Source organism: Penicillium waksmanii (assembly GCF_028829765.1).
Source record: "Penicillium waksmanii strain IBT 27052 chromosome Unknown utg000002l:1.0-3326099.0:1.0-3328782.0, whole genome shotgun sequence".
Taxonomy (NCBI): Eukaryota; Fungi; Ascomycota; class Eurotiomycetes; order Eurotiales; family Aspergillaceae; genus Penicillium; species Penicillium waksmanii.
Genome location: NW_026643249.1, coordinates 1 through 12,097, shown reverse-complemented (window position 1 = coordinate 12,097; position 12,097 = coordinate 1). Strand labels below are relative to the sequence as shown.

General features: G+C 48.9%; 4 protein-coding genes across 4 annotated transcripts; 3 read left to right on the top strand and 1 right to left on the bottom strand.

The window, feature by feature from the left end:
- Positions 1–691: 691 nt before the first annotated feature.
- Positions 692–1,807, bottom strand: N7481_001657 (zinc-binding dehydrogenase; the record flags this gene model as incomplete). Its single annotated transcript, XM_057260876.1, has 1 exon — positions 692–1,807. The coding sequence occupies one exon, from the start codon at positions 1,805–1,807 to the stop codon at positions 692–694; it is 1,116 nt and encodes a 371-aa protein (XP_057125808.1).
- A 523-nt stretch (positions 1,808–2,330) lies between these two features.
- On the top strand, positions 2,331–4,390 carry N7481_001656 (FAD-binding oxidoreductase; the record flags this gene model as incomplete). The annotated part of the gene is made up of 6 exons (XM_057260875.1): positions 2,331–2,864; positions 2,940–3,012; positions 3,087–3,316; positions 3,384–3,482; positions 3,538–4,033; positions 4,089–4,390. Coding segments are annotated over 6 exons (1,734 nt in total), but the record flags the coding sequence as incomplete, so codon positions are not given.
- Positions 4,391–6,886: 2,496 nt separating this feature from the next.
- N7481_001655 (uncharacterized protein) lies at positions 6,887–7,282 on the top strand (the record flags this gene model as incomplete). Its single annotated transcript, XM_057260874.1, has 1 exon — positions 6,887–7,282. The coding sequence occupies one exon, from the start codon at positions 6,887–6,889 to the stop codon at positions 7,280–7,282; it is 396 nt and encodes a 131-aa protein (XP_057125806.1).
- Positions 7,283–7,506: 224 nt separating this feature from the next.
- N7481_001654 (flavin-containing monooxygenase) lies at positions 7,507–9,646 on the top strand (the record flags this gene model as incomplete). The annotated part of the gene is made up of 5 exons (XM_057260873.1): positions 7,507–7,855; positions 7,926–8,100; positions 8,167–8,328; positions 8,381–8,562; positions 8,634–9,646. The coding sequence occupies 5 exons, from the start codon at positions 7,507–7,509 to the stop codon at positions 9,644–9,646; spliced, it is 1,881 nt and encodes a 626-aa protein (XP_057125805.1).
- Positions 9,647–12,097: the final 2,451 nt, after the last annotated feature.

Genomic DNA, 12,097 nt, shown 5'->3' with positions numbered 1-12,097 from the left:
TTTCATGAAAGCTACTACGCAAAAAAGCGAGGCCGACTGACGATATCTAGAACATGATGTTTACTATGTCAAGCATAACCTCTCATATCTATTGCTTAGCGCGGAATTGGACGACAATCATTTTACACCCTGGGCAGGGATTTAAGGCAGGAACTTGAGAGGACAATCATTTCTTAAACTAGGATGGTAGCTTCCATGAAAGTTACTATGCCGGTGTAGGCAATTCCGCGCAGACGAAGAGTATCTTAGATATACTCCCTGCAGAGGAGAAATCGGCGACATACATCCCTAGATTTTCCTGATGCTACGATGCTAGTGAGCAGCCCTATCCGTTATAGCAAGTCACACATAATCAATCAGACCCTTCATGCAGACTAAAAGTATCTAATTCTCACTACAAAGATTATATATATATATATATTATAGGTATCTTAAATGCCTTTCTCCAAGGTTCAGTCTGTGTATAAATCTGATTCACTGATTCGGTTCTGTCCTCTGTTTCTAGGTCTCATACCTTACCTAGTCGACATACGTTCTACACTGTAGAAGCAGGTCTGTGACATTAGGCCCAATAGTCGTGGTAGTGAATGGCTCCTCGGTAATAGTAAATATATGTCCTTTTTGCTGAATTACGGGGTGTCTTCTCACTGCAAGGTAGATTTCCAGATGGTCGTAGATGTGACATAAATGACTATGATTTTGCCTGAGGATCAATGACTGCCTTTATGACCTTCCCCAAGGCCACATCCTCTAGTGCTTGTTCCGCCCTCTCCAACGGGTACATAGCCGTGACACAGGCGGCTAGGGGGAATCTCTGATGGTTTGCCTGGACGATCTGTGCGGCGCGATAGTAACACCATGGGGAACAGTATGTTGAGCCCACGATTTTGAGTGCCTTTTGAACAACGTCAGATGGACATATCGGTACTGTGTCCGAGCCGGCCCATGTGCCCACCAGCAAGTATGTGCCGCTACGTGCCAGGAGTCCAATCCCTTCCACGAAGGCCGACGCATTTCCGCTACACTCGATAACAAGGTTCACGCCCCTCTCGCCAACTATGTTTCCAATATGGGTTCTCCGGGCCTCAATCGTTTTGAGCCCCTCTTGGCGGAAGTCGACAAGCGCGGTCGCTCCAAAGGCACGGGCGTGATCAAGACGCCTTTTATTCCCTTCAATGCAGACGATATGCCTAGCTTGTGCAAGACTGGCCATCATGATGGCAGCCAGGCCAACAGGGCCGGCACCTTGCACGACCACATTGCAGCCAGGCGGGATTTGTCCAAGATGGTCGATGGCCTGAAGAATGGTTGGGAGAGCGCAACCCAAGGCGACATAGGCATTCAATGGTACTTTCTGGTCCACTTTGTAGAAGGAGTTGCTGGGCATGAGCGTAGCCACCTGTGTATAAGACGCCCAAACGGTAGGATTCTCCGCTGGTGACCAAAAGGTTCCGTTTTCACACGCCGTAAAATCCTGGGCCACTGTACAGTTGTAGCAGGAATTACATGGCCGGATCGGGTTCCAGTAGACAACATCACCAATAGCAACAGGGTGACTGGCGTGATCAGTCGTCACACCAGCTCCCAATTCAATAATTCGACCTAGTCCTTCATGTCCAAGCACGACAGATCCGGGAAGTGGTTGGTCACCCTTCCATAGATGGACATCAGTCCCACAGACTCCGGCACGTAGAACCCCGATATTTACGCATCCAGCAGACGGAGATGGAACAGTGCGTTGTCGTACTTCAAGTGATCTTTCGGGGCTTGTCAGCACCACCGATTTCGACTTTAATCCTCGAATCATTTCTGCAGAACTTTCACCTAGCAAGACGAACCAGAATGTTGCATGATGAACCACAAGTTATAAAACATGTAAAGGGAAAGACCCGATTATGAATATCGCAGATCCTAGCGCTCGGCTAGCACCCGGGTTACTTTTTCGTCACCGGTTGAGGGCTCAGCAACACCGGATCTCTCCCGTCGACCCCGCAAAAAGCCGGATAGCGTCCTAGGTGCCTTTCCCGGAGCGTTCCCGGTGGATCCTGGGTCGCATGTTCCTCCCCGGATTTCATCGGTCTTGGTTTCCCCACAAGTTTGGTTTTCCCCCATAAGTGCGGTTCCCCCACAAATGTGGTTTGTCGATCTCGGAAGGTATACGGGTCTTTTGAGCGGGTAGAGGGCATTACGTATCGGATGATGCACTCTTCCTAACCTTAACGCATATAAATGCAGAGCACTTGCCATGGACGAGCTTGCGTCTGCTCGATATACCAGCAATTGTGCTGTTTCTCAATTTTACGCATTTATCGCTCTTCAGATCAAGAACAATGTCAGGACGTCCTTTGAAGCCCGCCAATCTGAACCCCAACAGGGGCAAGGGCGAGCCTTTCGTTCTCCCACCGGGTGTCACGCCTGCCAAATTTGCGGAATTCCTCCAGCGTTGTCGTGCTATCTGCAGCCCTGACAATGTCATCGTCGTTGAAGCTGAAGACCAGTTGGTGGACGGCTCGTACATGGAGCCCAACAAGACACATGACATGCACCATATTGTCGACAAGAATTATTTTGTTTGCTCGGCCACCATATCTCCTCGGGCAGTTCCCGAAGTCCAGGATATGATGCGGCTCTGTAACGAGTTTGATGTTCCGGTGTGGCCGGTCTCGATCGGACGCAACACGGGCTACGGTGGCGCGGCGCCACGAGTTCCCGGTAGTATCGTTCTCGAACTGGGCAAGCATATGAACCGTGTTTTGGACGTGAGCTCCGAAGATGCCTATGTTCTTGTCGAGCCTGGCGTCACGTTTCAGGGCTTGTATGAATATCTGAAAAAGCACAACCTAAGCGACAAGCTTTGGCTAGATGTGAGTCCGCAAGGTTTCTTCTACCCCTTTGAAGCCTGATAATCTAGGGAGAATATCAATTGACGAGCTGCAAAGGTTCCTGACTTGGGCGGAGGATCCGTTCTCGGCAATACCATCGAAAGAGGGGTGGGATACACACCGTACGGAGGTTAGCTTTGTTCTCCGTCGTTGCTTTATTTCCACGGTTCGCGTGTGTATTTGCTCACAGATATCCTTTTCAAGATCACTGGATGATGCACTGCGGCATGGAGGTTATACTGCCGAATGGTGATCTCATCCGGACCGGTATGGGAGCCATGCCCAACTCGCGGAACGAAGACACAAAGGGACTACGACCAGACGAACAGCAACCGAATCGAGCATGGCAATTGTTCAACTACGGGTTTGGGCCTTACAATGATGGCATATTTTCCCAGAGCAGCCTGGGAATAGTGGTCAAAATGGGCATCTGGGTTAGTGGTCTTTCTGACATGCATATCAGATGAAGTCTCGGGCTAACAAGCCAAAAAAACCGAACAGCTGATGCCCAATCCTGGAGGCTACCAAGCCTACATGATCACAATCCCAACGGAAAAGGACCTTAAGACTGCCGTCGATATCATTCGTCCCCTGCGCACAGTGAGTGACATGTTTAAAGCGTCAGCACAGGTATTTAGTCTAATACTATTTCCAGCAAATGGTTATCCAAAATGTCCCAACAATGCGGTCTGTCCTCATGGATGCCGCAGTTGCAAATCCGAGGAAACACTACCTGAAGGAAGAGAGACCATTTACAGAAGAAGAACTTGATCAGATCTGCAAGGATCTGGATCTTGGACGCTGGAACTTCTACGGTGCCCTGTACGGACCCGAACCTGTCCGAAACGTTCTCTGGGATACAATAAAACAGGCCTTTTCTACCATCCCCGGGGCCAAATTCTACTTCCCTGAGGACCGAAGGGAGCCATTTTCCGTTTTGCACACGCGCGCATTGACGCTGCAAGGTGTCCCGACGTTTGACGAGCTGAGGTGGGTTGATTGGTTGCCGAATGGCTCGCATCTATTTTTCTCTCCCATTACCAAAGTCTCAGGGGAAGATGCCCTGCTGCAGTGTGAAGTCACTCGGAAGCGATGTGAAGAAGCCGGTGTCGACTTCATCGGTGATTTTGTAATCGGAATGCGTGAAATGCGTAAGGCATCCCTTTCCTTCCCATCCCAAGCTGGACCGATTCTAACACGGAGAAGACCACATCGTCTGCATAACATTCGACAAGGAAAACGCAGAATCCAAGAGGAAGGCCCTCTGGCTCATTGAGACGCTGATCAAGGAATGCGCCGAGCACGGCTGGGGAGAATACCGCACTCACCTAGCTGTCATGGATCAAGTCGCGGAGACGTATGATTTCAACAACAATGCACAGATGAAGCTCAACGAGCAGATCAAAAACGCCCTTGATCCAAACGGTATTTTGGCTCCCGGCAAGAATGGTATTTGGCCAAAGAAGTACAACCGGGACGACTGGAGAATTGCCAAGAGCATAGAGCTGCGTAAGCCGCGTGCTTCGGGAAAGCTTTGAAGGGGAGTTCCATAGCATGCCCGATACGACAAAAGGCTAGAATCCTTTTATCAACGCGGCTCACGAGACTTAATTTAAGATAGGTCTATTCGCCATTGAATCTTAGATGACAAAATGCCCTATGGGGTATAAGATATCATTGATAAGCGGGGGTTGTACTAATGGGAGATAATGAAACTTTTACTGGCCAATGTAGCTGTCATGGCTCTATACCGGCTACCTCTGGCTCTTACACTAGTGATGCAACTGACTGTACTGTGATATATTGTAAACATCAAATCGACAGAACTTTCTGCTAGCGTAAGTAAAATGTCACAACATCAAGATACTTTCAATTGCATGGGCTTCTCCGAGCGATTTACCGAAAAGCCAAGAGGATACAAAACCTTGAGAGATCCCCACTGGCCACAGATATCTTCTCCCAATCCTGTATTCACGAATTGTGATTTTCAAAGCAAGCTGATGTGGTGGCCTCTCGCGTGGCAATCCTGTTTTCTACCTCCCGAGCGATATAGATACATGTCATTTTCGATCCAATGAATTCAGTAGCAGCCTTATCTACTTCTATATAGGCTTCTCTCTTTAAGTCGTGGTAGTATATTCTAAGAAGCCGCCTGAAGTTAACGCGAAATCTTCCAACGCTCATTGTTGAGAACGCAATGCCGCAAAGCTCCTTGAGATAAGAGTCGTTGGTTAATAGATTAACAATCTCATCCCTTGCATCTTTAAAGATAGGGTCCACATGAGTATTATCGATTGGATTATATGTCGTGGATGTCGCCGTATCAGATACTTCAGAGTCTGATTCATGGACGTTGATGTGACGTCCGGATAAGCGATGATTTATTATTAACGAGCGTAGGAGTTCTTCCTGTAGATACTGTGCTGAGGGGTTCTTCCACTAAAGAATGAGACCTATTAATTGTGTACTTATCAGGCCAGGAAGTCTCATCATTTGATGAAAAGACACAGGGTCTATGTAGACGTTGCAAAGCTTGTGGATGCTTTGACAGCCAGAATGATATAATGAGTAAAAAAATCAGCAAGAGAAATATCGCAACTTGCAAACCTAATTTCTCATCAGGAATGCTAAAGCTCAATCGGGATTCATTCCAGATAGCACTGCCGGCTTGTATCCAGCGCTTAATTCTGTTTTTTGTTACCGGCGGATATTCGATCGTACATTGTGGGGCAGCAGTTTTGTTCTAGTGGAATAAGTGCTGTAAGATGTGAATTAGAGTCAAGCGTCGAAGAAATACCTTAGCGTTGTTACAGAAATCGAGGTAGTCTTTTTTAGCGGTCCAAACCGCTAAATTATAGGTTCGTACTGTATAGTAGATCACCATGAGAGCGGTGGCAGACACAATCAAAGCAGCACAGTTTTGCCATGGTTTCGAGACTGGCCGCCGATTACACGGCTGACGAGATCTAATGTCCAGGGCAGGTACGGTAGTCAAAGGTCGCGGTGGTCGAAGGGGTCGCGGTGGTCGAAGGGCTTGCAGTGGTCGAGGAGGGTGCGGAATTCAAAGGGAGTGTGATCGGGATTGATGTGGCTGAAGAGTTTGAACGCATAATGCTCTGATATTTGTTCTCAGTTCGAAGCGCTATAGTGAAGGCCAAAACCTAGAGACCACGTTGAAGTGGTTGTTCTAACCTCCTCAGTCTGACGCTAACTCTATTTTGGAAAGGTAGGGGCCAAAATTGGCGGCTAAGGATATACCTGCGGCCAAAGATTCTATCCAATTCTCTTACATATTACGGAAATTTACTAGCAATATACGATACCATACAAGAAGCCTTTTATAGTGGCCCTCACTTACTTCGGCTGGCCCCAATAAATAATCTCCGCTAAGTTCTTGGCAGTGGGGCTATAACAGAGTGATTGAGTGTGTATCGGTCAAGCCGATTTCGAGAAGGACTGTATCGGGCTGGCCTGATTGCACTCCCGCATAGCGGCTGTACTTAAGGCAAGCTGCATCAGGCAAATGAATACTACTACTATTACTATTAAGAAAAGAAAAATCTTTTCGTTTTTTTTCGTTTTTAATAGCTAAACTTAAAAGCTAATAAACTATTTATGGTGCTATTATTCAGCGAAACGTCCAAAGTTCGAGCGATATTCATGGTCCACGACAGTGCTTGGAGTGCATCCGACGCCACAGCCATTTGTGAAACTGCTTCCATCACTGAAGAGTTCCAAGGAATTGGGTGTTTGTGAAACCTTTGACTGAGACTTCAGCCCGACCGGAGAACCTCGTTGAGAATCGAATCAAGTTCGATACATCGCATAAGCGGCCATGAGACGCTCATATCCGAAAGCGCTGAGCACAAGGGAGACCTCGTCTCGGGCTCGGGCCGTGAAGAGTTTGGGCTAATTTCCACCCCAGGTTGTTCCTGCAACAGTCCATCGACACGTTCATAATCTTGGCGGCTTTTGCGCTGTGCGTGTGGCATGCTGCGGAGTCGATGCCAAATATTAGCATTTGTTCTGTCCCTCATGTAGTCGATTTTTGTGGAGCTCTTCCCGTCTCCGACGAAGAAAACCCTTTCGACACCGTTCTGACCTGCAAGGGTAAAGTTCTTGTTGGTTCGTTCGAGCGTAATGGCCACCCGGTCGTTACTTTACCTGGTCTTCTCGTCTTGCCATCCCTATCCGTCACCGGACTTGGACATTCGTGGTCCACACCCACTGGATGGCTTCGGATCGTATCCGGTAGCGTGAGGCTAAGTCTGATGACCTTGGGGATTAGACAGTTCGGGTCGGAGGTTATTGGCCCCGCAAACAAGATGATCATTACCCCGGCCCGAGAGCGGGCGGACCAACCGGATACGTTGACCTCGATCCGGGCCTTCCCCGGATAGGAACAATAGGAACACTATGACATTTGCCCTTCTTTCTTGAACAAACAGGGCACTAAACGCAATACTCGGGAGACTATCGGAGAACCTCGTATGAAATGGGGTACGGAAATGGATTCAGCACGGAGAATGAAATGCGTTCTTTTTGCAGGCAATTTATTAGAGCCACTGTCGATCCAGGATATTTAAATCTCAAGCCTTCACCTAATTACGCCTGCAAACAAGTCATGAGTCCAGCTGAGATTGTTACATCGCCTTCTCTCCCTACTCTAGAGGAGGGAAGGCCTATACACTCGAAATTTGGAAACGGTGATATCCACATACAACACGAGCATCGTGACCCGGCGACGATTGGAGAACTTGAGAGCGCACCGTTGATCGTCAAAGATGACCCCGTCGAGAATTTCAGACGGATGAGGGTAGTCGTTATTGGAGCCGGATTCTCAGGGATCTACTGCGGTATTCGCATCCCTCAGCGGTTACGCAACGTTGAGCTCTGCATTTATGAAAAGAACGCCGACGTCGGCGGTGCATGGTACGAAAATAGATATCCTGGCTGTGCCTGCGATATTCCATGTGAGTTATTATCATTTCCCCCCCAGCGGAAACAGAGCCACATGCTAACGGATTCCGACAAAACTGTTAGCGCACTCCTATCAGTATACCTTTGAACCAAACCCATCCTGGAGCAGAGTCTATGCCACAGCCCGGGAAATACACAAGTATCTCAAAGACGTGGCAACAAAATACTCGGCATCTAGATTTATCAGGCTGTCTCACCAGGTTGTGGATGTCGAATGGCATCAAGATGTGTCAAAATGGTAAGTAGGGTCCTGATATTCTGCACACCGCTTTACGAAATTGTCGGTCTGACAAACAGGGTCCAGGTTTATTACGGTTAGAAACAATGTCACGGGAGAGACATTTTTAGACAAAGCCAACGTTGTTATTAGCGCCCGAGGGATGCTCAATGACATATCCTGGCCCGATATTCCAGGACTCCAGGAAATGAAGATTCCAGTTATGCACTCAGCAGCCTGGGATGAGAAGTAAGAACGCGATAATGCATACATATCCTAACGATTCTAACAATCCGGGAAGACAGACCTTCGAAGGCAAACGAGTCGGGATCATCGGTGGCGGTAGCAGCGCGATCCAAATCATTCCCTCCTTGCAAAAGTTGAAAGACACGCAGCTTACCTGCTTGATTCGAAGTAGCATCTGGATTGCCAGTCCATTTGGCGAAGATGCTATGAAGGAGCTTGGTATCGAGGGAACTGAGAGTGAGTCTAGATGTCGCCCCTGAAAATCCCCTGTCCCTACTGCGAGCATTACAATACTAACATACGAAAAGTCAAACCAGAACAGCGTGCTCGTTTTGCAGAAGATCCAGACTACTATCTGAGCTTTCGTACGAAGCTTGAACGGGCCGCGAACCTAGAACACGCCGTTACATTCAAAGATTCCAAAATGCAACAGCATGCCCGCGACGGTTTTACTCAGCTCATGAGAGAACGCCTTGCGAAGAAGCCTGAACTCTTTGAACACATATTGCCTAAATTTGGAGTTGGGTGTAGGCGCCTGACCCCCGGGCCCGGTTTTCTTGAAGCTCTAGTCGAGGATAATGTCGAAGTGCTCAACAAGCCAATTGCAAAAGCGCGAGACACTGGCCTTGAGCTACAAGATGGCACCAAACTAGACTTCGATGTCCTGGTCTGCGCCACCGGATTTCGGACATCTGCGCCGCCCCCTTTCCGCGTCGCGGGTGTGGATGGGCAACTGATGGCGTCGAGGTTCAACCCATTCCCAGAAACCTATCTGTCTCTGACCACCGATAGCTTCCCAAATTACTTCATGATGCTCGGTCCCAATGCTGCAATCGGCACAGGGCCGTTAACGACAATGATGGAGAAGACAGGCGACTACATCATCAAGTGTATCCGCAAGATGCAAAAGGAGAACATCGCACGTATGGAAGTCAAGAAACAGAGGGTGAAGGACTTTTCAGCTGTCGCGTCGAACTACTTCAAACGGACCGTCTATCTCGACAACTGCACGAGCTGGTACCGTAATTGCGGTGGCCGTGGGGACCAGATTTCGGGGCTATGGCCCGGAAGTGCGCTGCATGCAATGGAAACTCTTCGGTCGCCACGCTGGGAAGATTATGACTACAGGTATGAAGGGGAGGACGATAGTGGGAAAGAAGTCAATCGACTGGCATGGCTTGGGAACGGCTGGTCTGTTGTCCGAACAGATGATGGTGCAGGAGACTTGGCACATTTCTTGCTGCCCGAGTCTGTGGATGTTCCCGCTGAGCCGTTTCCGGAGGAGACACTGGCGTATAAACAAAAGCCGTTTTCTCATTGAGGTCTGATAACTTCACCGCAGCTACTTTCGTTCTTAGGAGTATCTTGACGGAGCAACAAGGGTGAAGAAGAATGTTTTCTATCTTGAAAGTAATAGCCGCCACGGTGATTTTTCGATGCTTCTTCGAGTCACAACCAGCATTTTATAATCAGTAAAGCAAGAATCTGACTCATACTCGGCTTATGTTGAGTCTATGCGCGGCGTCCCGAAGCGGAATGGGCTGTTCCTGTTCGAATGAGGCGGCCACCGTTTTGAATCACCAACTGTTATAGACAGTGATTTACAAATCATCGGTTGTTTCACCACAAATTCATTGGATATTTTTCGCTACCTCCCTCGAGAAGGGATTTTATTTTAATCTTCATAAAACATTTGATTTCCGTGAGCAGCATAAGGTCAAGATTTTGATTGTAGCGAGCCTCGAGTATTGACTGGACAGCCAAAGATGAGTATAGTCACAGAAGGGTTGCTTCAAGTTAATGCCCATTCAAGAGGCTGAAAAGCCAAAATGAAAAAGAGATCCTCCTGCCTTCTTATCTCAAGTCTAAGACTTTAGGAAATCCAGTAAATCTTTGTTCACCTCGTCAGCGTTGATGTTGTGAATGCCATGAGAGCCTCCAGGGTAGATTTTGAGCTTTCCTTTGGGCAGAAGCTTTGCCGACTTCAGTCCAGTTGCACTGATGGGCGCGATTTGGTCGTCATCGCCATGAAGAACAAGAACAGGAATATCGATGCTCTTTAGGTCCTAAATATATTCCGGCCCGTCCCCCCCCCCGGGACGCGCTTAGAAAAGTCTTGGCGAGGGGGGGGGGGGACGAGTAAATACGTCCCCCCCCCCCTAACTAGGTCACCCCTCTATATTTTTCGATCGGGCTTTTTAGAAGTTTGATTAGAATTATCTATACTATCCTCCTGTCAGGTTTAACAGGATGATTTCTAGTCAGAAGGGTAAAACCCTAAGGGGTCTGATTTTGGTAGGTGATTTTTTGATGGGGTATGCCAAGACCAGGACCGACGGGTAGTCTATACCCTTTTTGGCCAGCCTTCTAAGCCTAGGGTTTCTGCCTTAGCTATGAGGTATTCTAGGGCTTTTGGGTTAAGACTAGGGTTGCTGCTTATTGGCTAACTAGTGAAGCTAACTAAATCTGGTTTGTACTACTATATAGGTAAGCTTAGTGAGTAGGGGTCTAGAAGGCTATGATTATATAAGCAGGGCCTATAGAGGTTGAAAACAGTATAAAAGAGGTCTGGAAATTTTTAGACTGCTGACTAATATTAATTTATATAGGGTAATAGAGGGGATTTTAGTGATCAGAATGATATTAGTATAAGCTAGGTAAGCCTAGTGGTTATTGAGATATTGATAAATAAATATTTCTATTACAGATATTACTACGGGTACTGTGGCCAGTTGTTGAATAATACCTTATAGTATATATGTCTATACCTAGGAATATTAAAGTATAAGCTTGAATATTATAATCTTCTTAAAGTATTAGAAATAGTATATAATCCTACTATAGTAAGGTACTAGGGGTAAGGTACTAGAGATAAGGTGCCGGGGGTAAGGTGCTAAGGGAGAGGTACTAGGGCTAAGGTGCTCAGGGTAAGGTACTAGTGCTAAGGTGCCGGGGCTAAGGTGCCGGGGGAGAGGTACCAGAGGTAAGGTACCCAGGGAGAGGTGCTAGGCGAGAGATGCTAGGGCTAAGGTGCCGGGGCTGAGGTGCCAGAGGTAAGCTGTCCGGGGAGAGATACTAGTGCTAAGGTACCCAAGGAAAGATGCCGGGGCTGAGCTGCCAGAGGTCAGCTGCCCGCGGAGAGCTGCCGGGGCTAAGGTGCCAGGGCTCAGCTGCCAGAGGTGACCTGCCAGAGGTGACCTGCCCGGGGTGAGCTGCGGGGGGTGAGGTGCTAGGGTTAAGGTGCCAGAGCTGAGCTGCCCGGGGTAAGCTGCCCGGGGTGAGGTGCTAGGGCTAAGGTGCCAGAGCTGAGCTGCCCGGGGTGAGCTGCCCGGGGAGAGGTGCCAGGGCTAAGCTGCCACAGGTGAGCTGCCCGGGGAGAGGTGCTGGGGGTGAGGTACTGGGGGTGAGGTGCTAGGGCTAAGGTACTGGGGAAGAGGTGCTGGGGGAGAGGTGCCGGGGCTGAGCTGCCACAGGTGAGCTGCCCGGGGAGAGGTGCCAGGGCTGAGCTACCACAGGTGAGCTGCCCGGGGAGAGGTGCTGGGGGTGAGGTGCTGAGGGTAAGGTGCTAGGGCTGAGCTGCCACAGGTGAGCTGCCCGGGGAGAGGTGCTGGGGGAGAGATGCTAGGGGAGAGGTGCTAGGGCTGAAGAGCCGAGGCTGAGCTGCCACTGTTGAGCTGCCACTGTTGAGCTGCCACAGGTGAGCTGCCACAGGTGAGCTGCCCGGGGAGAGGTGTCAGGGGTGAGGTACTAGGGCTGAGGTGCCAGAGGTGAG